General features: G+C 43.6%; 1 protein-coding gene across 5 annotated transcripts in view; it reads right to left on the reverse strand.

Moving 5' to 3' along the window:
• Positions 1 to 23,805, reverse strand: part of ERBIN (erbb2 interacting protein) — a 716,810-nt gene that overhangs the window by 19,634 nt on the left and 673,371 nt on the right. For 4 of the 5 annotated variants that reach the window (XM_029576020.1, XM_029576010.1, XM_029576000.1 and 1 more), the window contains 3 exons: positions 7,492 to 7,701; positions 5,851 to 5,943; positions 4,638 to 4,712 (listed from right to left, as the gene is read on the reverse strand). In XM_029576020.1, the coding sequence (XP_029431880.1) occupies positions 4,638 to 4,712; positions 5,851 to 5,943; positions 7,492 to 7,701 (378 nt within the window). The remainder of the gene's footprint in view (positions 1 to 4,637; positions 4,713 to 5,850; positions 5,944 to 7,491; positions 7,702 to 23,805) is intronic. The other variant, XM_029576039.1, reaches the window with a different exon arrangement.

Consider the following 23,805-nt stretch of genomic DNA (forward strand, 5'->3'; position numbering starts at 1 on the left):
TCACTTGGAGATATGAATTGTGATGACAACCTCATGAACAGATTTGTAGGGCCTCTTCACAAAGGGCATAAGAACCTGTGCCTCCTTGTTTCTTTATATGTAAGGTATGGGGACTTGACTGTCCGTTTACATCAAGATTCTTCTACCTGAGTTCACATGGGAGAAAGCTCTTTAATTTAACAATGTATATCCTGCCACACCACAGATAGTAGTGGGGTACAATAAATAATATATAATGCATATTGGAGGCCCATAGTTCCAGCAGGTTGATCTGCATACAATTTTCCACTTGGGAATGCACTCCTTAGTCCATGAAAGAACTGTGTGCGCCTCTCATCCTTTGGGGGAGGCAGCAGTATATATAGCACCACTTGTTGCATTGGGACATGCATTGGAAGTCCTATCACCAGAACCTTTAGGTTTATCCACCACTGCAGAGAGGCTGACATTGCAGGAATTAAATATCAATGAGATAAGAGTTGGAGTAAATGATTCCATGAGGCCAGAGGACCCACCAGAGGCCCTGCAGATGAAGGTCAGTCAGAGGGACACATGGACCACTGCTGCCATAGGGCCTAGGAAGGTATTGACAGTCCTTGTTGATGTATGGTCCTATTGTAGAAGGGACCTTATGAGGCCCATTAGAGTCCTGGCCCTTTTGAAATATAGGAAGGCTCTTTCTTGAAAATAGTCAATCCAAGCTTCTATGAACTGGATCCTCAAATAGAATCAAGTTGGACTTTGAAACGTTTACAGTGAATTCAGGGACTGTAGAAGTGGAATCATTGTGCAAAGTGATTCCAGGATACCCAAGGATACCCAACAGGGAAGAGACCTTCACTAACCAATAGTGCAGGTACAGGAGCATGCAGATGCCTTGCTTCCATAGCTGTGCTGCTACAACTGCCAGACAATTCATAAACAACCTCAGCGCAGCCAAGAGGCCAAACAGGAGCACCTTGTTGTGATACTGCCCATCCCTACCGCAAACCTGAAGAATTTCCGATTAGTGGGATGAATGGAGATGTGAGAATAAGCACCCTTCAGATCCAGAGTGCACAGCCAGTCCTCCAACTGAATGAATGGTATAATTGTCTGAAACAATTTAATCTTGAACCTCTCCCAGACCAGCAACTTGTTCAGGTTCCACAAATCCATGATGGACCTTAGCCCCTCCCCCCAACTTTTTGGGAATTAAGAAGTACCAGGAGCAGAACCCTGTGCCATGCCCCTGCAAAGGCACAGATTCTATGGTCTTCTGAAGTTGAAGGGTTGTTACTTCCAGCTGCAGCTGAGCTGACTGGGTGGGGTCATAACTGAATATTGATATCCACCGGTTCATGGGATGGGTGCAAGAAGTGCAAGTGGCAGCTATATTTCACAATTCTCAGCACCAAGTTGTCCATGGCCCCATTCTAAAAAGGACTAGACCCTTCCCCACTGGAGTTTCAAGAACTTGTCCCAGGCGTGATCTATGGTTGCTGTAGCACTTTGGGTTGTTGCCTTTCTCTCTCCCAACCTCTGGCCGGAAGCTGATAAGAACGAGAGGGCAGGATTCAATGCCGCTGGAATGGGTAGAAGGATAGAATGTCCACTTGAATTAGCAGAACTGCCGCCGTGATGTAGTAGGTATTCCACTGGCAATGTAGACAGTGACTGCAGAGTGGACTCATACTCTTATCAGGGTTATCCCCTGTACTTTGTTCAGAAACAGGATCGCTTCTGTAATGGGACACCAACCAGGTGGTAGCGGAAATCCTCCTGGAGTCCACTTGTTCACAACCAAGCAAGGCTCTGGTCCCCAACAGAAAATGCTGACATTCTGGCTGAAATATCAAAGGCCTCATGCGTGGACTGGATTAGTTGCTTTCTGCACTCTTCCACATCTGCCAATGCACACTGGAAATCAGACTGATGGGGGTCTCTGGAGTTTGCCAGGTGTTTTAATTTTTGTATTCATTTTGCAGATACTGTGCCATGAAGAGGTGGTGGGCTGCAATTCTGGCACTAAGCATTGAACCCCAGAAGACTTTCTTCCCAAAGGTACTCAATGCCCTCTAGTATCTCCTGGGCAACATATTAGTACACTCTTTCAAGTGTTTGCATACTTAAAGCTGATTCCATTACTACAGAGCGAAGCTGCAGCTGAACTCCTCCAAAACCAGGAGAAACCTAGATCTTGTACTTCAATTTGATCTTGCATGCCATGAGTAGGCAAGATATAGGAGACTGCCACATTCTCATATGGATATCCTTTAGTAGAACATGCACTGAAATAGAAGCCAACTCTGTAGCAGACTGGAGGCTACATTCTCAGGTCTCCCTCCTTCCTGAGATTAAGGGATAATTGATCTGCCACCTTCTTCAGAAAGCAAGTTTAGCTAAGATCCTCAGTAGGGTAGGTATCCCTCAGCAGGGCTGGAGAAGGGTCTAAAGGCATCTTTATAGACCCCCTCATCATTAGACCACAGTGGAACACTCATCCATGACTTCAATGAAGGGGATCCCTGGTTGTCCGATGGAGAAAGGACAGGTAGGAACTCCTAACAAACTGAGACCCAGACAAGAGGGAACTAGCCGTGACTTCACATGGACTTAGTCTCACAGGTGAAGCTTCTTGAGGGGGATGCCTGGGCACTTTGGGGATTTCCTTGAACCCTGCTAGGTGGGGAATGTTCATCCATCCTGGACAATAAAGGTTCTATCCTCCCTCTCTGGCCCTTTGGGAGTAAGGAGGTAAAGAAATCCTTCACCTTCTCCATCTGCAAAAGAGCTCTCTGTGTTGGAGTATGAGGGAACATATTTTTCAAATACCCAGATGGGGTTCTTCCTCACTAGGTGCCAATGAAGAGCTTGGTGGCCAATGACTAGTGGCGCCAATGAAGAACTTGGTGGTGCAGGATTGAGGCCTGTAATACACTTTGTGGCAGTAAAGGTCTGAAGAGGTTTCAATCCAGGAGGGAGAGAGACTGTGCTGCCCACCCTTGTGCTGAGGCTTCAGGGCCTCACCCGAGACAGACTTCCAGAGATCTTCCATCTTCCAGTAACAGGTATGAAAGGCCTGCAGACACATCTGGTGCATCATGTTCAGACCAGCAGTAGCACAGAATGTGAGTGTACATGATGGACAAAAGGCACCCAAACCTTCAGGCCTTGAATCCATTGATTGCAAGTTTCTTCACCTTCGGTTTATCCAGCTTCTTTTGAGGGGTTGTTGAGGCAACAATAAAAATGAAGCAAGTTGAAAAATTGCAAACTTTAAGATGGACCTTTTGGTCTTTACCTGTCATCATTTATTATGTTCTATATATCAAAAAAAGAGAGAGACTGGGAAATCTGTCTGTGTGGTAGCTTGGACAAAGAAAGAACGAGAGGCTCTCGAGGCAGCAATCGCATATGGGAACTCCCACGCATGTTCTGAAGTGATGTCTGAGCTCTGAGAGCTGGGTCTGTCTTGATGCTACCAGATGACATAACTTATTGGTTATGGCTGATTTAATCCTACTTGTTGACCAAGAACCCCTATTCTCCGGACACTTGGGCTCCCCATCCACTTCTGCATATGGGTCAAGCTTATCTACAAATGCATTCACTCTACATCTCATTACTTATCTCCTCTCTCCCTACCTCTTCTTCGTAAACTGTGTTTATCAGGCAAGTCGCAGTATCCTTTTCATACTCCATAAACTCCCAAATCCACACTTTCCACCTTGCTGAGTTATATGCCTGGAATAGAGTTCTTCAGTAGTGCACCATACTCAAATCCAGTCTAAAAATTCACCTTTTTTAAGTCTGCTTTTAAATTTTAACCATTTCTCATACTCTTGTCTGTAAAGATTAGACTGTCAAGCACCATTCAGCAGGGACTGTCTCTTATGTGACTAGTAGTGCTTTAGAAATAATAAATAGTAGTAGTAACAACTGATGCTATATTCATACCTTATGTGACAATCTTATGTTTAAATTCCTTTCTGAAGATCAGCAGAGCAATGCCTCAGTTTAATTTAAACAAAAAATGTTGGGGGCAGAGGGCTAAGTAGTTGGCATTTCAAAAATGTTAAATACTAATGCCTTTACAGAATTGAAATAAAAATATGAGCAAATGAGGGAGATGCTGATTTTAACTGCCATGTGAATTATTTAGTACTATTGTCCAAGTACTACTACTTTAAATGGAAAAGGGGCCTAGTAAGAATGGAGAAAAAGTCTAACCTATATTACATACCATGTAATACATGTACCATATTATTTTAAAAAGTAAAATTAAAATAAATTGCCTAGCAACTCACTAAAGCTGCCAGCAGCAAAAGAAACTACTGCAAACCACTTGTGTACTTGCAAACACTATGACCCAGCCTGAAGTGCAAAATTACATTTTTTGCATGATTTCAAAATCAGAGTATATCAGTGTAATGATTCACTGTTATAATGACCAAGTATGTGGTAATTTATATTTTGTTTGTATAGTTTAAATTAGCTAGAGAAAGCAGAAAAGTCTAAGTAAGAAAATCTAGTAACCATACTTGCCTGAGTTTCCCGACTAGCCATGAAAGGAAAGGCATGGAATAAGTAAGAGTATGGGTATTAATGAACAGAAAAATGGCAATATATGATTGATAGTCAGTTGTATTGATTACCTGAACTATTTTATCACCAGGCTGTAACAGTTTAAATGCTGGTCCTTCAGGTTGTACCCTGGTTACAAATATTCCCTTAAAGAGAAAAATTAAAACTTTTTAGCAATTGTTTTTCACATAAATTTTCCTTCCCCATTTAACCATGTACAGTCATGAAATCTTGTCTATTGGAATGTCATATTACAGGAATAATTGCTCCTTTGTAAGTCACCAAATCTCAGACTCTTTCATCAAGGAAGCTAAATAAACATTTCACTGTTTGATACTGGATACGTAGGGATATCAATTTTTATTTATTTCACATTAATTTCCTTTGGAATTTATGGATAAGAATTAGTGGGGTTTTTTTTAAGCAGCAGGCATAAATAGGTGGGGAAAATTTTATCTGGAAGGTAAGAAAGATTAATTGGTTGGGAAAAACTGTATTATCAGAAAAAGGAATAGTATGAAGAGATGAGGAAGCCTAGGGAGTGGGTTTAGATGAAAGAGAGCAAAGCCGTAAGAACCAAGGTTTGCAGTATGCTCACAGAGAAAGGTGATTGCGAGAAAAAGTTATTGACAAGGGCAGTAAAAGTGCAGTTACACATGAAGGCCAATGAGTAAGAGATGAGTATGAAAAGCCGAAAGATGCCAAAGTGTTCAGCAGAATTTAGTGGTCAGTAATGTGAAAACCCACTGAAAGATCCAAAAGAATGACTACAGTGGATAAATGTAATACAGAAGACATAAGGTGGTGGAAGAGAGCAGTTTCTGTAGAAAGAAGTGGTGGAACTCTGAATGAAATATAGCCTAAAACTATGAAAGTGAATAGACAGACATCCGGCTAACTTAGCTGAGATATTCAGCTGCACAGCTACACAGCTGAATATCCCATATTTGTTGCTACATAGCCAGAAAAGTCTTTTCTGTCCAAGTTTAGACCTGCTAGATGGATAAGTTATCCAGCTAAGTAGTGGCGCCCTATTATGCCCACTGCCTGCCCACAAGTTATCTGGCTAAGTGGCAGCCACTTAACCAGCCGGATATTCAATGGCTGCTACTTAATCCGATAAGTCCGACTTAACCAGCTAAGTGCAGTTTGAATATCGGACTCTCTCTTTGTATATTACTATGTGGCTCATGGATCCTGTATGTGTATGCATAAGTGCTTCAGATACAGGATTACATGCTCTTTACCATGCAATACGAACAATTACATCAAGGAATTACTTACATCATCACCAGGTCTAAATGGATTTCCTCTTCCTCTAATACCTCCTGATATACTAAATCCAAGCTCTGGATCTTTCTCAATTCTCACACGAATCTGGAGTGTTAGAAAGAAAGTTAAGGTTCTTAACTAATGAGTTGCATTGAAAATTCTGATTCAAAGAAAAATAAAGAATCTCTTTATAAAATAGCTTAAACAATATAGGTGACAGTGAAAATGCATTATAGAAGTTATAGCGATGAGTATTTTATCAGTTCTTTGTAAAGAAACAAAATCATACTCTTTGAAAAAAATCTATAGCACTAGATAGATTCTCCAGAATACAAAGCTGTCTGGCTCATAACTCTATATATTTGCCTTATTTGCTTTTATAGCTAGGTTTAATTTTTTCTCCTAACATTCTATTTCTTTTAATTTTGCAACTTTTTAAAAAATACAATTTGTGCACGATTATGGACATTTCTCTGTTTTAAAAAACAGATTTCCCTGAAACTACTGCTCAGCAGTTCATGCTATTTCCAGACTTCATACCGTGTGATGTCTTGTATGAAATTCTGGTAAGGATCAGTACTGAAGCCCTTTGATGATCTCTTGCTCTAGAACTTCCTTTCCACTGGGAAAAAAAATGCTTTCTTCTTGTGCCTTATTTATACCACTGAGGTATTTAAATGTCTATTATATCCTTCCTCTCCCTTCTTTAGAGTATAGATATTTAGGCCCTTAAATCTCATTTCATAGGGCTTTCGGTGCAGATTCTGTTAGCCCTTCTCTGGACAGTTTGTATTCTTTTACTAAATCGGTCTCCAGAACTGAACACAATACACCAAATATTTTGCACACAGGTATTGTCACCTTTTTTCCTACTAGTAATACTTCTCCACTGTGCACCTTAGCATTTTTGGGCTCTTGGCACTGCCTTATCCCACTGTTTTGCAAACATGAGATTGTCTGATATGATTATCTTGAAATCTCTCTCCTGTTTGGTGCAGGTCAGTACCTAACCCTCCCAAATGATATACTGCTCTTTTGGATTTCCGCTCTCCAAAATACATGATCTTTTACATTATATCCTACATGCCATATTCTTGACCACTTATCAAGCTTTCTTGGATCAATCATTTTTTCTAGAGTTCTGGATTAGTCTGCTTTTGATCCTTGTTTGTTTTACACAAAATTATTCCATTATTAAATGTAGCATTGTTTGGGTTTGTTCAAAGTTAGTTCTGGAATAGCTATAAAATTCCATTCACATACATTTAATCCACAATGTATTGCTCCTGGAAATAATTCAGTTTAACTACCTTCCTGAGCAGGATTAAGTATTCTAGGATTAATATGGAACTTACTCTCTGATCTCCTAATGTGCATACAAGCAGCAGCAAGTCTACAGCAAATGCACATTCAACTAGTGAGTTGAAATTGTGTATGAAAACTGTATTAGACTTGTCCTGATAACTGTGGAAGAGGAACTTTTAAGAACTTTAAGCGCAAACCTTTCCTAAAAAATGAATTCCAATTTGAACAGAAAACGGGCTTATAACAATTTTATTTTAAATACCAACTGCATTTATCTACTTTTTTAAAATTTTGCTAATACTGCTGCTTTAAAAACACAATTTCAAAGTAAGACATTTTGGAACCAACCTCTTGTTTTCCAGTCTCATGATCTTGTCTGGGAGGACACTGGGACTGAGTAAATGGAGGCTGGTGTGCAACTTTTAACATAAGATAATCAATCAGTTGCTCCCTGGAGGGGTGTCGTGCTATTGTGGCCTGGGGAGCAGTGTGATGGACTTGACTATAGCTTGCTAGAGGCTTTGAGGACTGGCACATCTGTCCGTTTGTCAAAGGCATCTGAGTAAAACAGGAAGTTTATTACTATATTTATGAAAGAAAATGCACAGAGCTATTCTAATTTTGTTTCTTTTAGACAATTTTCCTAACTTTATATGGATCAGCTTATTTGTAAGAATTTAAAATGCTCATTCATTTTCTGATCTTATTTCCCAAAATTATATTGTTTTGTAAGAGTTTACTAGAAGCTGAAAACTAATTTCACATTGTCTGTACTACTGCAGTAGACAAATGATTGCAGCGTTGTATACAGTTTAACAGCTGTCACAAGCTATTTCTAATGTTATTCCTACAGATCAGGCGTAGACAATTCCAGTTCTAGAGTCCACAAACAGGTCTGGTTTTCAGGATATCCACAATGAATATGCAAAGTATACTGTGCCTGCAAATATATCTGATGTATGTTCATTATGGATATCCTGGCAAGAGAGCTGTTTGTGGCACTCCAGGACTAGAGCTGCCTACCCCTGCTATAGATTCATATTATTTTAAACCATTGTTCCATAAGATACAGTAAAATCCTCACTGACATTTCTTGTAGTCCATTTGAAACTGGTTTCAAACCAGTCAAATGGCTTCCATAGTGATTTAGTACATTCATGTTGCAATTAGAAAGCAGTTAGAAACTAGTTTCTAAACCAATGGGGTAAGAAAGTTAAATGGAACCTGAATTATACCTATATATAAAACACAAGTATTGCATCATATAAGAACATAAATGCTATGCCAATTCATACCAAGGCTCCATCTAGCCCTGCATCCCGTCTCCAACAGCAGTTAATCTGGACCTCTATGAACTATTAGGCAGATCTCAAAGAGTAAATCTATTTCTTGTTGCTCACTCCCAGGGTTGAGCGGGGCAGTCTTCAAGTCTATCAAGCTAATATGGACTTTTCTTCCAGGAAGCTGTCTAATCCCCTTTTAAACTCAGCTATACTAGATATCTTGACAACATCCTTTGGCAACAAATTGAATAGTTTAATTGTACATTGCATGAAAAAATATTTTCTACAATGTGTTTTAAATCTATTAGTTTCATGGAGTATCCTTAGATCTTATTTTATCTGAAAGAGTAAATAACTGTTCTCTAGTTATGAATTCCACCCAACTCATGATTTCATAAACCTCTATTACGGGGTCGGCAGCTCCAGTCCTGAAGTGCCACAAACAGCTGGTTTTCAGTACATCCATGGTATGCAAATAAATCTCAAGCATATTCATTGTGAATGTCCTGAGAAACAGATCTATTGGAAGCACTCCAGAACCAGAATTGCCTACCCCTGCTCTATCATATCCTCTTTCATTCTCACTTCTCCAAGCTGAACAGCCCTAATCTATTTAACCTTTCTTTATCTCCTTTATTATTTTTGTTGCCCTTTTCTGTACCTTTTCTAGTTCCACTATATATTTTTTGAGATGCCACAACTAGAACAGAATACAATACTCAAGCTGCAGTTGCACTAAAAATCTATACAGAGGCATTGGAATATTCTCAGTTCTGTTTTCCACTCCTTTCCAATTATTTTAATACTAGGTCCAGTACTCTGGAATTTAGTCCCAAAAGGCATAAGTTCAGAAGCTCAATACCTGAGCTTTATGGAGAAGATAAAAACTTGGTTATTTGGGCAGGCTTTTAAATGAAATCTTTTGAGTGGTTTTGCTCATATGCTTTAACCCTGCAACGGGGTATAATATGAGGGAGACAAAGTAAACACTGTATGGGAGAAATGTTATTTTCTTGTGATGGTAACTTTCATACATGGATATGTTTGTTATTTTTAACATTTTTGTATTATGGTGTTTTAATTAGTTTATTTTATACGTCACTTTGAGTCCAAAGTGACAAAAGCAGGATATCAAATTTGAATAAATAAATAATTAATATTGTATTCATTTTTTTAAACTACTGCCACATACTGAGTTGAGGATTTCAATGTACTACCCACAATGAAACAAAAATTATTTTCATTGGTGGTGACTCCTAATACGGCACCAAGCACTGCGCACCAACAGGATTATTTTTCCTTGTGCACATCACTGCAGTTTTCCACATTCAATTTCATCTGCCATTTAAGTTCCAGTTCTCTAATCTGGTAAATCCTTCTGTAGTTCCTCCCAGTCTACTTGAGTTTTAACTACTTTAAGTATTTGTGCAAATCTGATCATTTCACTGATAGCTTCCTCTTCCAGATTATTAAGTAGTTAAATACCAGTCCCAGTACAGATCTCTGAGACACTCCACTATTTGTCTCTTTCCACTGAGAATACTGATCATTTAGTTCCAGTCTTTTTCTATATTTTAACCAGCTTCCTATGCTTTGTCTCTTATTCCTTAACTTTTTAAGTTTCCTAAACAGTCTGAAAATCCAAATATACTAAATCAAATGACTCACCTTTGTCCATTACTTCAAAGAATTCAAATAAATTAGTATGACACGACCTCCTTTTTGTAAATTCATGCTGGCTTCTTCTCCATTTCAACATGCTTAACCATATGTTTGGTAATTTTGTTGTTAGTAATTTCCACCATTTTACCCAGCACCAATGTCAAACTTGCCTGTCTGTAGTTATTTAGTTCATATCTGGAGTCTTGTTTTAAAATTGGCATTACATATGTTACCCTACAATTCTTAGGCACAGAGGCAGATTGGAATGATAAATTACAGATTACTGGTATTAGGTATGTAATTTTGTATTTGAGTTCCTTTAGAGTCTTGGGTTGTATACTATCAGGTACCATTTATTTATTTATTTGAAAGCATTTATATTACACACAAGTATGACAATTTCATGGTGGATTACAAATTGTGTTACTATTTAGTTTGAATTATGTAAACACAATATGGCTTAAGTTCCCTCACATTTTTAAACAACTCTCTCCCAAGGAGAGAGTTGGGACAGTTTGTTACGATTGAATAAGAGATTGGTAAGAACAAACCTACATTATGGGACTTTGGTGGAATATTGTCAGGTCCAATGAATACCACGTGGGTTAAGGATGGTGAAGGAACCAAAACCGTATGTGGAACATGAGGATTTTGTACAAAAATGGAATCAAATATTAAACAAATGCTCCCTCGATTTAATGCTGCCAGTGACTGAATGAGCTAAATTAACAGCAGAGTGTTTACAACGTGCGCAAGAGGAGCTAGAACAGAAAATAAAGGCTCAGAATAATGAAGAAACTTTTGAGTCCCGTTGGAAGGAGTTCCAAGGTACCATGAATAGTTTCACAGAATAAGTTAAACAGCAGAAATTGAAAAAGTTTGCTAGAGACGAGCAGGATTATAAGAAAGGGTCGATATATTTCTGGATGAATCCACAGTTAAAGAAAATGTTTATCCAAAATAAAACACTTGACTCCAGCTCAGATGATTCGTCAGGAGACTATCTGCCATGCACAGTAGGGAATAGCGGGGGAAGTAGTAGACAACAAGCATCTTTTTTAGAACCCAGACAGGATCGAAGGGTCAGGTTCCAATCCACCAATCAGGACACACAAGGGGGCCAGAGGTTCCAGAGACCAATGGACACGGTCATAAGAGGTCAGACAAGCAAGGATCAGCTGTGATTAATTTGTCCCAAAAGGAATTAACTAATGAACATGTGAGTGTGCTTGATAAAGGGTTGTCATTTGTACCTACAGTAAGGTTTGACCATTTTGAGGTGTGTGAGTTTTTTCAGAAGTTTCTTAAATTTGTAACTAATCATTAAAATCATCCATTGTACCTGAAGACTGGAGGATAGCAAATGTAACCTCAATATTTAAAAAGGGCTCCAGGGGCGATAAGGGAAACTACAGACTGGTTAGCCTGACTTCAGTGCCAGGAAAAATAGTGGAAAGTGTTCTAAACATCAAAATCACAGATCATATAGAAAGACATGGTTTAATGGAACAAAGTCAGCAATGCTTTACCCAGGGCAAGTCTTGCCTCACAAATCTGCTTCACTTTTTTGAAGGAGTTAATAAACATGTGGATAAAGGTGAACCGGAAGATATAGTATACTTGGATTTTGAGAAGGCATTTGACAGTTCCTCATGAGAGGCTTCTAGGAAAAGTAAAAAGTCATGGGATAGGTGGCGATGTCCTTTCATGGATTGCAAACTGGCTAAAAGACAGGAAACAGAGAAGGATTAAATGGACAATTTTCTCAGTGGAAGGGAGTGGACAGTGGAGTGCCTCAGGGATCTGTATTGGGACCCTTACTTTTCAATATATTTATAAATGATCTGGAAAGAAATACGATTGAGATAATCAAATTTGCAGATGACACAAAATGGTTCAGAGTAATTAAATCACAAGCAGATTGTGATAAATTGCAGGAAGACCTTGTGAGACTGGAAAATTGGGCATCCAAATGGCAGATGAAATTTAATGTGGATAAGTGCAAGGTGATGCATATAGGGAAAAATAACCCATGCTATAATTACACAATGTTGGGTTCCATATTAGGTGCTACAACCCAAGAAAGATCTAGGTGTCATAGTGGATAACACATTGAAATCGTCGGTTCAGTGTGCTGCGGCAGTCAAAAAGCAAACAGAATGTTGGGAATTATTAGAAAGGGAATGGTGAATAAAACGGAAAATGTCATAATGCCTCTGTATCGCTCCATGGTGAGACCGCACCTTGAATACTGTGTACAATTCTGGTCGCCACATCTCAAAAAAGATATAATTGCGATGGAGAAGGTACAGAGAAGGGCTACCAACATGATAAGGGGAATGGAACAACTCCCCTATGAGGAAAGACTAAAGAGGTTAGGATTTTTCAGCTTGGAGAAGAGACAACTGAGGGGGGATATGATAGAGGTGTTTAAAATCATGAGCGGTCTAGAACGGGTAGATGTGAATCGGTTATTTACTCTTTCGGATAGTAGAAAGACTAGGGGGCACTCCATGAAGTTATCATGGGGCATATTTATAACTAATCGGAGAAAGTTCTTTTTTACTCAACGCAAATTTAAACTCTGGAATTTGTTGCCAGAGGATGTGGTTAGTGCAGTTAGTATAGCTGTGTTTAAAAAAGGATTGGATAAGTTCTTGGAGGAGAAGTCCATTACCTGCTATTAAGTTCACCTAGAGAATAGCCACTGCCATTAGCAATGGTAACATGGAATAGACTTAGTTTTTGGGTACTTGCCAGGTTCTTGTGGCCTGGATTGGCCACTGTTGGAAGCAGGATGCTGGGCTTGATGGACCCTTGGTCTGACCCAGGATGGCATTTTCTTATGTTCTTATGTTCTTACAGCTGAGATTATTTTTTGACACTAAGACAACTGAGGCTTATTTAGATGGCTCAGTAGTAACTCCACACTCTAGTTAGTGTCCGCCAGGGAATATAGATCCTGTAATCCATATATTTTCTAAACTAGTACAAAATGATATAGGAGTGCAATGGAAGACATCACAAGAGCGAAGTAATCTATCAGTTGAAGAAAACTGTGCACTACAGGACCTAAGGAATGATCCAGATATAATCGTTAAGGCAGCGGACAAAGGAGGAGCTGTAGTAGTGATGGATAGAATGATGTATAGAGAGGAAGCTTTAAGACAGCTCTTGGATCAAAAATTCTATAAACGTTTGGAAGCAGACATGACTTGGGAGTTGAAAAAGCAGATTGATGTGTTGTTGGAGGAAGCTCTGAAAAAGGAATGGATTACAACAAAAGACTTCCGATTTTTGATAGTGGATCATCCAATAGCTCCGGTTTTTTACCATCTGCCGAAGGTTCATAAAAATTTGGAACATCCACCAGGACATCCAATAATATCAGCAAAAGGATCGCTGTTGGAACCGTTATTCCAGTATGTTGATGTGTTTCTAAGGTCATTGGTCCCAGGCTTGCCATCGTATATTCGTGACTCAGGTGAGCTGATTAAGACCCTTCAAGATATGAATGTCCCTTTGTCGGGAGTATCACTAGTAACGATATTGTGTCTTTGTCCACAAATATCCCTCAAGATGCAGCTTTGCGCGTGATTTATAATAAATTAACAGTGGGGGTATTGGCTCATGGACTCCAATGAAATTTGTAGTTGAGTTAGCGACCTTAGCCTTGAAAGAAAATTTATTTTTATTCGATGAGGTATTTTACCAACAAAGAGGAGGAACAGCAATGGGAGCCACAAAGGCACCATGTGTGGCCAGTCTGTACGTGGGACAGTTTGAACAGCAATGGATAAAAAATTCACCATATGAACAATACATCCTGTTCTGGTGTAGATTCATAGACATTATTTTATGGACTGGAGGTAGTGAACTGTTTGAACAGTTTATGAACTGGTTAAATACTTGTGATCCTTCCTTACAGTTTACTTACAACTATGGTGACACCACAGTGCCATTCTTGGACATACAGATTTCTATTATAGCCAATTTTTTTTCACGATATACCAAAAACCAACAGATTGGAACACACTGTTGAATTATACAAGTTGCCATCCGCAGATTTTGAGGGATAGTGTTGAGATTACTTACCTGATAATCTCCTTTTCCTTAGTGTATGCAGATGGACTCAGAACAAGTGGGTATAGTGTGCTCGTGCTAGCAGTTGGAGACGGATCTGACGTCAGCACGGGTACATATACCCCCCCCACAGGAAGTGAAGCAACTCAGTAATCTTCCTTGCAAAAGCTGTTATGGATATATGTGTACTTACCGATCAAGTAATTAATGAAACAGGATTCCCCTGACCAATTGTTAGTAGCTGGAGACCGCCAGTGTTCCCAACCGGAAGGCGTCGACACCTGGTAGAGTGGACGCTCTCGTGTAAGAAATGACATGCCTTACCTCGAATTGGTGAAACCCATGTATACTGGCAGCTGGGCGGGATGGTGAGTCCATCTGCATACACTAAGGAAAAGGAGATTATCAGGTAAGTAATCTCAACATTTCCTAGCGTGTAGCAGATGGACTCAGAACAAGTGGGATGTACAAAAGCTACTCCCGGACTGGGTGGGAGGCTGCCTGAGGACCGCGTAGGACTGCCCTCACAAATGCTGTGTCCTCCCTGGCCTGGACGTCCAGACGGTAAAATCTGGAGAAGGTATGGAGGGAGGACCACATCGCTGCCTTACATATCTCCGCGGGCGACAGCATCCTAGATTCTGCCCGAGGCCACCTGTGCTCTGGTGGAATGAGCCTTGACCTGCAGAGGTGGCGACTTCCCGGACTCTACGTAGGCCGCTCTGATAACTTCTTTGATCCAGCGGGCGATGGTTGGCCGTGAGGCCGCTTCCCCTTGTTTCTTCCCGCTGTGAAGGATGAACAGATGGTCCGTCTTTTGTACTGCTTCTGTCATTTCCAGGTATCTGGGCAGCAATCTGCCGATGTCGAGATGGCGTAGCAAATGCCCTTCTTCAGACTTCTTCAAACCTGCCGTGGTTGGCAAGGATATGGTTTGGTTGAGGTGAAATTGTGAGACTACTTTAGGTAAGAAGGAGGGAACCGTGTGAAGATGGATAGCCTCTGGAGTGAGCCTGAGAAAGGGATCACGGCAGGACAGCGCTTGTAGCTCTGAGATGCGGCGTGCTGAACACACTGCCAGCAAGAACACCATCTTCAAAGTTAGCGAACGGAGAGACAAGCCCCGAAGGGGTCTGAAGGTGGATCCCGCGAGGAAATCCAAAACTATGTTGAGGTTCCACAGGACACTGGCCACTTCAGTGGCGGACGAATGTGCTTGACTCCTTTCAGGAAGCGGGAAACATCTGGGTGCGTGGCAATGGTCTTGCCATCCCTCCTGGTACCGTAGCAAGACAGCGCAGCCACCTGAACCTTGATGGAGCTTAGGGAGAGACCCTTCTGAAGCCCATCCTGCAGGAAATCCAGAACAATAGGGATTGTGGTCGCATGTGGATTGGTGCTATGAGTGTCGCACCAGGCTTCAAATACTCTCCAGATCCTTATGTAGGTGAGGGATGTGGAAAACTTGCGCGCTCGGAGGAGTGTATCTATCACCGGCTCCGAGTAACCTCTTTTCTTCAGTCTAGCCCTCTCAATGGCCAGACCGTAAGAGAGAATTGAGCCGGATCCTCGGAGGATGGGACCTTGACGTAGCAAGTCCCTGAGAGGAGGCAGGGGAAGGGGCTCCCCTGTCAGTAGTCTTCTCATGTCCACGTACCAGGGTCTTCTTGGCCAGTCTGGTGCCACTAGAAGAACTAGATCTCTGTGCCTCTGAATCTTGTGTATAAGGGCGCCCAGCAGGGGCCACGGCGGAAAGGCATATAGCAGGGTACCTGGAGGCCATGGTTGAACCAGGGCGTCGATCCCGTGCGAGAACGGATCTCGCTTGCGGCTGAAGTATCTGGGTACTTGAGCATTGGACCTGTCCGCTAGTAGGTCCATGTCCGGAGTCCCCCACTGATCCACAATCATCTGGAAGGCTGTGGGGGACAGCTGCCATTCTCCCGGATTTAGGCGTTCCCTGCTGAGGAAGTCTGCCGCGGTGTTGTCCCTTCCGGCAATGTGGACGGCGGAGATGTCCTGGAGATTCGCCTCTGCCCAAGCCATCAGCGGGGCTATCTCGAGGGACACCTGTTGGCTTCTGGTTCCGCCCTGTCGGTTGATGTATGCCACCGTGGTGGTGATGTCGGACATCACTCTGACTGCTCTGTTCCTCAGTCTGTGAGCAAATCGCAGGCAGGCCAACCGGACTGCCCGTGTCTCTAGACGGTTGATGTTCCACCCTGACTCTTCTCTGTTCTACCGCCCTTGGGCGGTGAGCTCTTCGCAGTGTGCTCCCCATCCGCTCAGGCTGGCCTCTGTGGTGAGCAGAGTCCACGTGGGGGAGGACATCTTCGACCCCCTGCTCATGTCGTCGGACTGCGACCACCACCGTAGCTGGGTCCGCACTCTGGCGGGTAGAGGTAGATGCACGGTGTAGTTCTGTAAACGTGGGCTCCACCGAGAGAGGAGGGAGTGTTGTAACAGTCTCATATGGGCCCTTGCCCATGGTACCACTTCCAGGGTGGATGCCATGAGACCGAGAACCTGCAGGTAATCCCAAGCTATGGGCCGGCTGGCTCCCATCAAGGAATGTAGACGCGTCTAGAGCTTTAACCTTCTCTTGGTAGTTAGGCTGACTTTGTCTGCCTGGGTGTCGAACCGGACTCCCAGGTATTCCAGTGATTGGGAAGGCCTTAGGCAACTCTTGTTTAGGTTGACTACCCATCCCAGGCTTTCCAGAAGGGAGATCACTCTGTTGGTTGCCTGATGGCTCTCCTCTCGTGATTTCGCCCTGATCAGCCAATCGTCTAGGTAGGGATGGACAAGGATTCCTTCCCGTCTGAGCGCGGTTGCTACCACTACGATCACCTTGGTGAAGGTCCGCAGCGCCGTGGCTAACCCGAAGGGCAAAGCCCGGAATTGGAAGTGCCGTCCCAGAACCTTGAAGCGTAGGTAGCGCTGATGATCCCGATGGATCGGGATATGCAGGTAGGCTTCTGACAAGTCTAAGGCCGTGAGGAATTCCCCTGGCTGTACTGCAGTCTTGACGGAGCGCAGAGTTTCCATGCGAAACCTCGGGACCTTTAAGTATCAGTTGACTGACTTGAGGTCCAAGACGGGTCGGAAAGTGCCCTCTTTCTTGGGTACCATGAAATAAATGGAATAATGCCCAGAATCCATGTCCCATGCAGGTACTGGGATTATGGCTTTCAAGGACAGGAGCCTTCCAATGCCGCCTTCTTGTGGATTGGACATGGAGATTCCACAAACCTGTCCGGAGGGATGTGATGGAAGTCCAGATAATACCCCTCTCGGATGATGGCGAGGACCCACTGGTCCAACGTAATCTCGACCCATCTGGGGTAGAAGAGGGTTAACCTGCCCCCTATGGCTTCATCCCCCGGATGGATCGGCTGATTCTCATTGTGAGGTGCGGCCGGGACCTGAACCCGAGCCGGCTCCCCTCTTGTGCTGCTTGGTCCGAAAGGACAGGTTCCTGGCCTGAGGACGAGGTGCCTGGTAGCGACTCCTATAGGGAGTGAAGCGTTGGGAGCTTCTACCTCTGGAGGGCCTCGGAAAGGTGCGCTGGTTTCTCTTGGACCTGTCTTCCGGCAGTCGAGGTACTGGAGAGGCGCCCCATGTGCTGGCCAGTTTGTCTAGGTCGCTGCCGAACAGAAGAGAACCCTTGAAGGGCATTCTGGTGAGGTGTGTCTTAGAAGGAGCATCGGCTGACCAGTTCCGTATCCAGAGCTGCCTCCTGGCTGCTACTGAGGATGAGACCCCCTTGGCTGTCGTACGGACTAGGTCGGAGGCGGCATCCATGAGGAACGAGAGAGCTGACTCCATGTCCGCTGCCGGGGCATTGTTCCTGATCTGTGAAACAGGAATGTGTCACCACTGTGCAGCAGGTTGCGATCCGCAGAGACAGAGCTGCCACCTCAAAGGTTTGTTTCAGGATGGCGTCCAGGCGTCGGTCATGAGCCTCCTACAGGGCCGCCCCCCCTTTCACTGGAATGGTAGTGCGCTTGACCACAGCGCTAACTATGGCGTCCACCTTGGGGCACGCCAGCAAATCCTTGATTGCCGGGTCCAGGGGGTACATGCCAGACAGGGCCCGACCCCCTTTGAATGAGGCCTCCGGCGCATTCCACTCCAAATCGATCAGCTGTTGCACCGCTTGCAGGAAGGGGAAATGGCGGGCTGTCTGACGAAGACCCTCCAAGCAGGGGGTTCTGATTGGATGCCTCCATGGTACTGGGGGCCTGGAATAGCCAACTCCGTCAGGCACTGAGAAACCAGGTCGGAGAGATCTTCCTTGGGAAAGAACCACCTCATAGTTCGATATGGCTCTAACCCCGAGGGAAGTTCCCCCTCCTCGGGGAGTCCGGACTCGTCCTCCGAGACATCAGGATCCGCATGAGCCGGACTGGCCGGAGGCGGGTGCCCGCGGTAAGGACGAAAGGGTCCGGGGACAGGGTCAGCCGAGGCAGCAGGGCCTGGACGGGAAGCCGACTGCATCTGTACAAAGGCGTGGATCCCCTTAAATAAGTCCACCCAGGAAATGGAAGCGGTCTCTAGCCGTCGGGGCTCCAGGTCCCCCGGGATTCCTGGCTGTTCGAGTCGGCCCGCTAGATCCGGGGTGGCCCCTGGGGAACTGTCGGTAAACCTCGGTTGAGACTGGTCCTGGCCCGAGGCTCCCACGGCCTCCTTACATTGGGCACAAAAAGAGTCTGGCTCCTCACTCTGTGTGGCTCTAAGCTGGCATGCTGAGCACAGGCCAAGAGCTTTCACGCCGGAATCAGAAGGTGCCGCCTCTGGAGACGCCGGAGCGTTTAAGTGTTCCATCGCGTCTTGCAAATACAGGGCGCCGGTGCTTATGCGATATGCTGCCAATAATATGCGCTCAATAATATGCGTTCAGCAATATGCGCTCAATAATAATATGCGCTCAATAATATGCGCTCAATAATATGCATTCAGCAATATGCGCTCAATATGCGTTCAGCAATATGTGCTCAACAATATGCGCTCAATAATAATATGCGCTCAATAATAGCTCAATAGCGTACGCTTAGCAATGCTGCGTTGTGCGCCTATCAACAGGCGCCTATCCGTGTGCGCCTATCCGTGGGCACTCAATACCTGAACAAGGCAGACAAAATGGCGACCTCCACGGCGTGCTGCATGCAGGCAACGCCGCCAATCCTCGTACTTCGGAGACCAAAAAGTAAGAGATGTACGCCTTTATCTGATCTTCGGCGCTTCCCGGCTGAAACCCGGGCGGTCTCCAGCTGCGGTGGGAGAGGGGAAATACCTTCACCGCCGCACTTGAGGAAGTGCACCCGCTGCCTCTAAGCCGCCTAACTCGTCTCGCTCGGGACTAAGTCCTCGCCGGGACAGAGGCGCCTCTCAGCCACGCTCGAGCCCTTCTCGCTCGGGGGCTAGATCCCTGCCGCGGTTCGGCCACCGGACCGAGGCGTAGACCTCCGAGGGATCGCGGAAATCACCTCGGGAAACTCAACTGGGGGAGGGACCCGAGGGTATCACCGCAGGAGTGCGGGGCTCGTCTTCTGGTATCTTCTTAGAAATTTAGAAAGTAGTATTGGAAAACACGCTCAGCGAGCGTGCAGGCGCTCCAAACTGCTTTAAAGACGGAAATTACTGAGTTGCTTCACTTCCTGTGGGGGTATATGTACCCGTGCTGACGTCAGATCAGTCTCCAACTGCGAGCACGAGCACACTATACCCACTTGTTCTGAGTCCATCTGCTACACGCTAGGAAATATCCCATTTGGATAGTTCCGAAATTTGAGAAGACTGTGTTCAACCACACAGGAATATAAAGAGAAAGCTAAGGATGTGTGTCAAAAATTTGTACAGAGGGGTTATCCATTGAAGGTGGTGAGGAGAGCTATGAAGCAGGCCCACTGGAATAACAGGGATCTCCTATTGAATACCAGAAAAAAGGAGAGTTCAAAACGTTTGACTTGTGTTTTACTGTATTACCCAGAAATACAGGGGGTAGTGAGGAGCAAAAGACGACATTGGCATGTCTTACAGTTATATGTTTTCAAGGAACAATCGATTATAGCGTTTCGGCGAGGTAGTAATATAAAGGATCAAGTAGTACATTCCTTTTATAAAGAAGCTGGAGCAAGGGTAGCTGAACAAGTGGGACATTTCCCATGTAATTCCTGTTCAATGCGTGCACAAGCACATTCCAACAGTAATTTACCTTTGAAAAAATTATGGAGCTATAAATCTATAATGAGGACAACATGCTTACCAAGTAAACTAGTGTATGCAGCATGGTGCCTCTGTGATCTGTTATATATAGGGAAGGCAATGAGAAAACTTAAGACTCATTTGAACGAACACAAAAGCGCTTTAAAATGTAAAAAAGTAGAGGCCCCGTTGGTACAACATTGTTTAGACAAAGGACATGAATTTGAAGACCTGAAATGTACAGTTTTGGAAACTGTGTGCTGCGATGCGAGGGGTGGCAACGTGAATCAAAGGTTATTGCAAAAAGAACAACGGTGGATCTTTAAATTGAATACGGTACATCCAGCAGGACTGAATAAAGAAGTGGATTGGTCAGTTTTTATGTGAGGAGTAAAATCTGATTGGATGATAAGTGAAATGAGGGTCCGTCTATATAAACCACACTTCTGGTAATGGACGTTCAAGCGGTAGATGCCGTTTTTGAGAGCTGTGGACAGGAGCCCAATTGGGCCATACAAAAAAGAGTAAGTCCCATTGTAGAGCATTAAATAAGGAAAAAGCTGAATAAGTGAAATAATTGATGGATGTTTGTTGTGTTCTTTGATTTTAGAAAAAGGTTGAGTCCCCTGAAGAAGGCGTGGCAACTTGCCGAAATATTGTCAATGTTGGGCGTAGAACAGTGGGAGCACCGCAGCGGGTAGTAAAAGCAATACAAGGTATCTTTGGCATAAGAAAAGACATAAGTGCAAGCAAAGCCAAGAAAAGATAAGTTAAATAAATTATTTTTTAATAATGGGGAAGTAGGATCACAAAAGAGAAAATAAGTTTATGGGAAATGAATAAAAAGTAGAAAAATGAAAATTGATATATGGAAAGCAGTAAATGACGTAAAATCTAGTGCTTCTGCATGATACTGGTTGAAGCCCATTGCGGGCAAGAACCTGGAGATTGTACTGAAAAGAGCACTTTCAATTCTGATACAAATTCCCTTATAATTTTTTAAATAATAAAAAAAAAAAGGATTTTGTGGAATTAAGAATGCTCCTCATGGTTGTGAGTGGTTTTGTTGTTACTATTTCTTTTATAATTTTGCTCTAGCACTGCTTCAAGATTCACATTGATTTGTTTCAGTTCCTCTGAATCATTGATTACAAAAAATGGTTCCAGTGTGAGTATGGCCTCAATATCCTCCACAGTAAAGACCAAAACAAAGAATTAATTTTGTTTTTCTTCTATGTCTTATCCTCCCCCTTTACCCTTTTCACCCCCTCCAGCCCCCTGCCAGCATCTAACAGCTCAACTGAATCCCCTGCAATTTTATTAATTTTAAATGTACTTGAAAGTTTTTGCTCCCATGGAAAGTCTCTCCTCAAATTCTCTTAGATAGTAGTTCATATCTAATTTGTCAGTGCTTATGCACTTTCCTAGTTTTATTTATTGCTATTTATATGGCACTAGTGCCAGAGGCTCTAAGTGGCTTACAGAAGAACATACATAAAAAACCCCATACAATATAAATGCCATCTGTGACAAGTCTCATTAAAATCTAAAATAAATGTGATCAAATTAATCAGAAAAAAGCCAGTTTGAAGAGGTACGTTTTCAATAGCCTCAAAGGTTTTTGAGTAAAGGTTGAAATTGTAGCTAACTGGGTGGGAACCAACCCCTCCATCAACAATGCATTTACAGATTGAGTTAAAAAGGGGATGAATAACTCCTTTGTGGCCTTCAGAGTAATAGTTTTGCAGGGATTTAATGAAGAGGATGAGGTATTCATGACCAAAATATTAGAAATTTCAATCTGGGAAACAGATGTGAATTCATTAGGTAAACTCTGAAACCACAAAGGAACATCGACAAAAAGATTAGAGATTTTCCTTGTTAGGTCCTGCTTTCTATTTTTTTAAAGGATGCCTTTTTGCCTTTAATAGTCTCTTTCATAGCATAATTTAGCCATTGTGGGAGAACCCTGTTCCTTTTTCAGTCTTTTTAATTTGTGGAATGCTTTTATCTGGGTTTCCAAAATAGCAATTTTTACCTTTTCAGCAGACACATTTAGAGGGGTTTCAGGACTTTTCTCTGGTCTTTGTGCTTGGCACGCCGTGCCATTTGTTCCCGCTCCCGTTGAGGTTGGGAAACTGGGCAGCTTGGTGGGTTGAGCGGCCCCGGTGAGCTAGGCCCTGCAGTTAGGCCTTTTCCTTGCATGCCGCATGGTAGGCTGTGGAGACTTTTTTGTGTGCTCCTGTGCATGCTCTGCTGCTCTCTACAGCCTGTTGGTATGTGCAGTCTGCTCTGCACACGTTTTGTACGCTCATTTTTGGGCACGCCTTTTATGCACACAACTTTTGGACTTGGCGCATAAGTTGTGTGCGTGCCCTGTCGTGCTTGCTTTTGCAGTGCTTCAGTTTTATGTGCGAGCCGTTCAGACGCACATTTACCATTGCGATGGCGCCAGTAAACAAGAAGTCTAAGCATCTTCCTATTTGTGATGCCTGTCATATTATGGCTTCTTAGCCTGACCTGGCTTCTACCCTGTGTGTCAGTGCTGCTCAGATGCTCAGGAAGAGTTGTCTTCCTCGGATTTTGCTAAGCTTAGCTCCTCCCATTCTGATGATGGGTTGGTTACGGCCTTGACTGGAGGGATGCCAGACCTTGATACTCCCTTGACTGGCTCCGCCGCAGGCGAGGGCAGTTCTGTGGGACAAGCTTCCGTTCCTTATGGGCTTGGTTTGGATCCGGCTGCTTTTCTTAGGTGGAATTTTTTCAAGGCTTACAAGCTTTTCTTCGGGAGCAGTCCTCTGCTTCACCCAATCCTATCAGGTTGGACCCTCATCTGGTGGCTCCTCCCTCTTGCAGTCCTAAGCTTCGGCACCGGAGCTCGCTTCAGCCCCCTGCAGGTGTTCGACAGGAATCCGAATGGCATTGATGAGGTAGATCCTGATTTCCTGGAAGATGGGGTAATTCCTCCAGGACTGGAACTGTTTCGAACCATGTTGAGGTTCTTTCATAGAGATGAACTGCCGACACTTCCCAGACTTTGAAACAGCTGGGTGTTCCTGGTTCGGATGCCATGTTGGAGCCAAAGAAGAATCCCATTTTGGTTTCCCTGCGTGAAGCCTCTTGTTTTTTCCCTGTGATGGATGCCATTCAGGAATTGATCGATCTTTAATGAGACGCTTCAGAGGCAAATTTTACAGGGGGGGGGGGTCGGACATTGGAAGGCCTGTACCCCCCTGGATCCGGCTGTGAGAGAGGGTTTGCGTTTTCCCAAAGTGGATGCCCTGGTCTGTACTGCCTCTAAGCGGACGACTATCCCCAAGGAAGGGAGGAGCAGCCTTGAAGAATGTACATGATAGGAGGATTGAGGCTATCCTTAAGCAAGCCTTTGAGGCAGTGGTGATGACTTTACAGATCGCTTCCTGTTGCA

Source organism: Rhinatrema bivittatum, chromosome 1, assembly GCF_901001135.1.
Source record: "Rhinatrema bivittatum chromosome 1, aRhiBiv1.1, whole genome shotgun sequence".
Lineage (NCBI taxonomy): Eukaryota > Metazoa > Chordata > Amphibia > Gymnophiona > Rhinatrematidae > Rhinatrema > Rhinatrema bivittatum.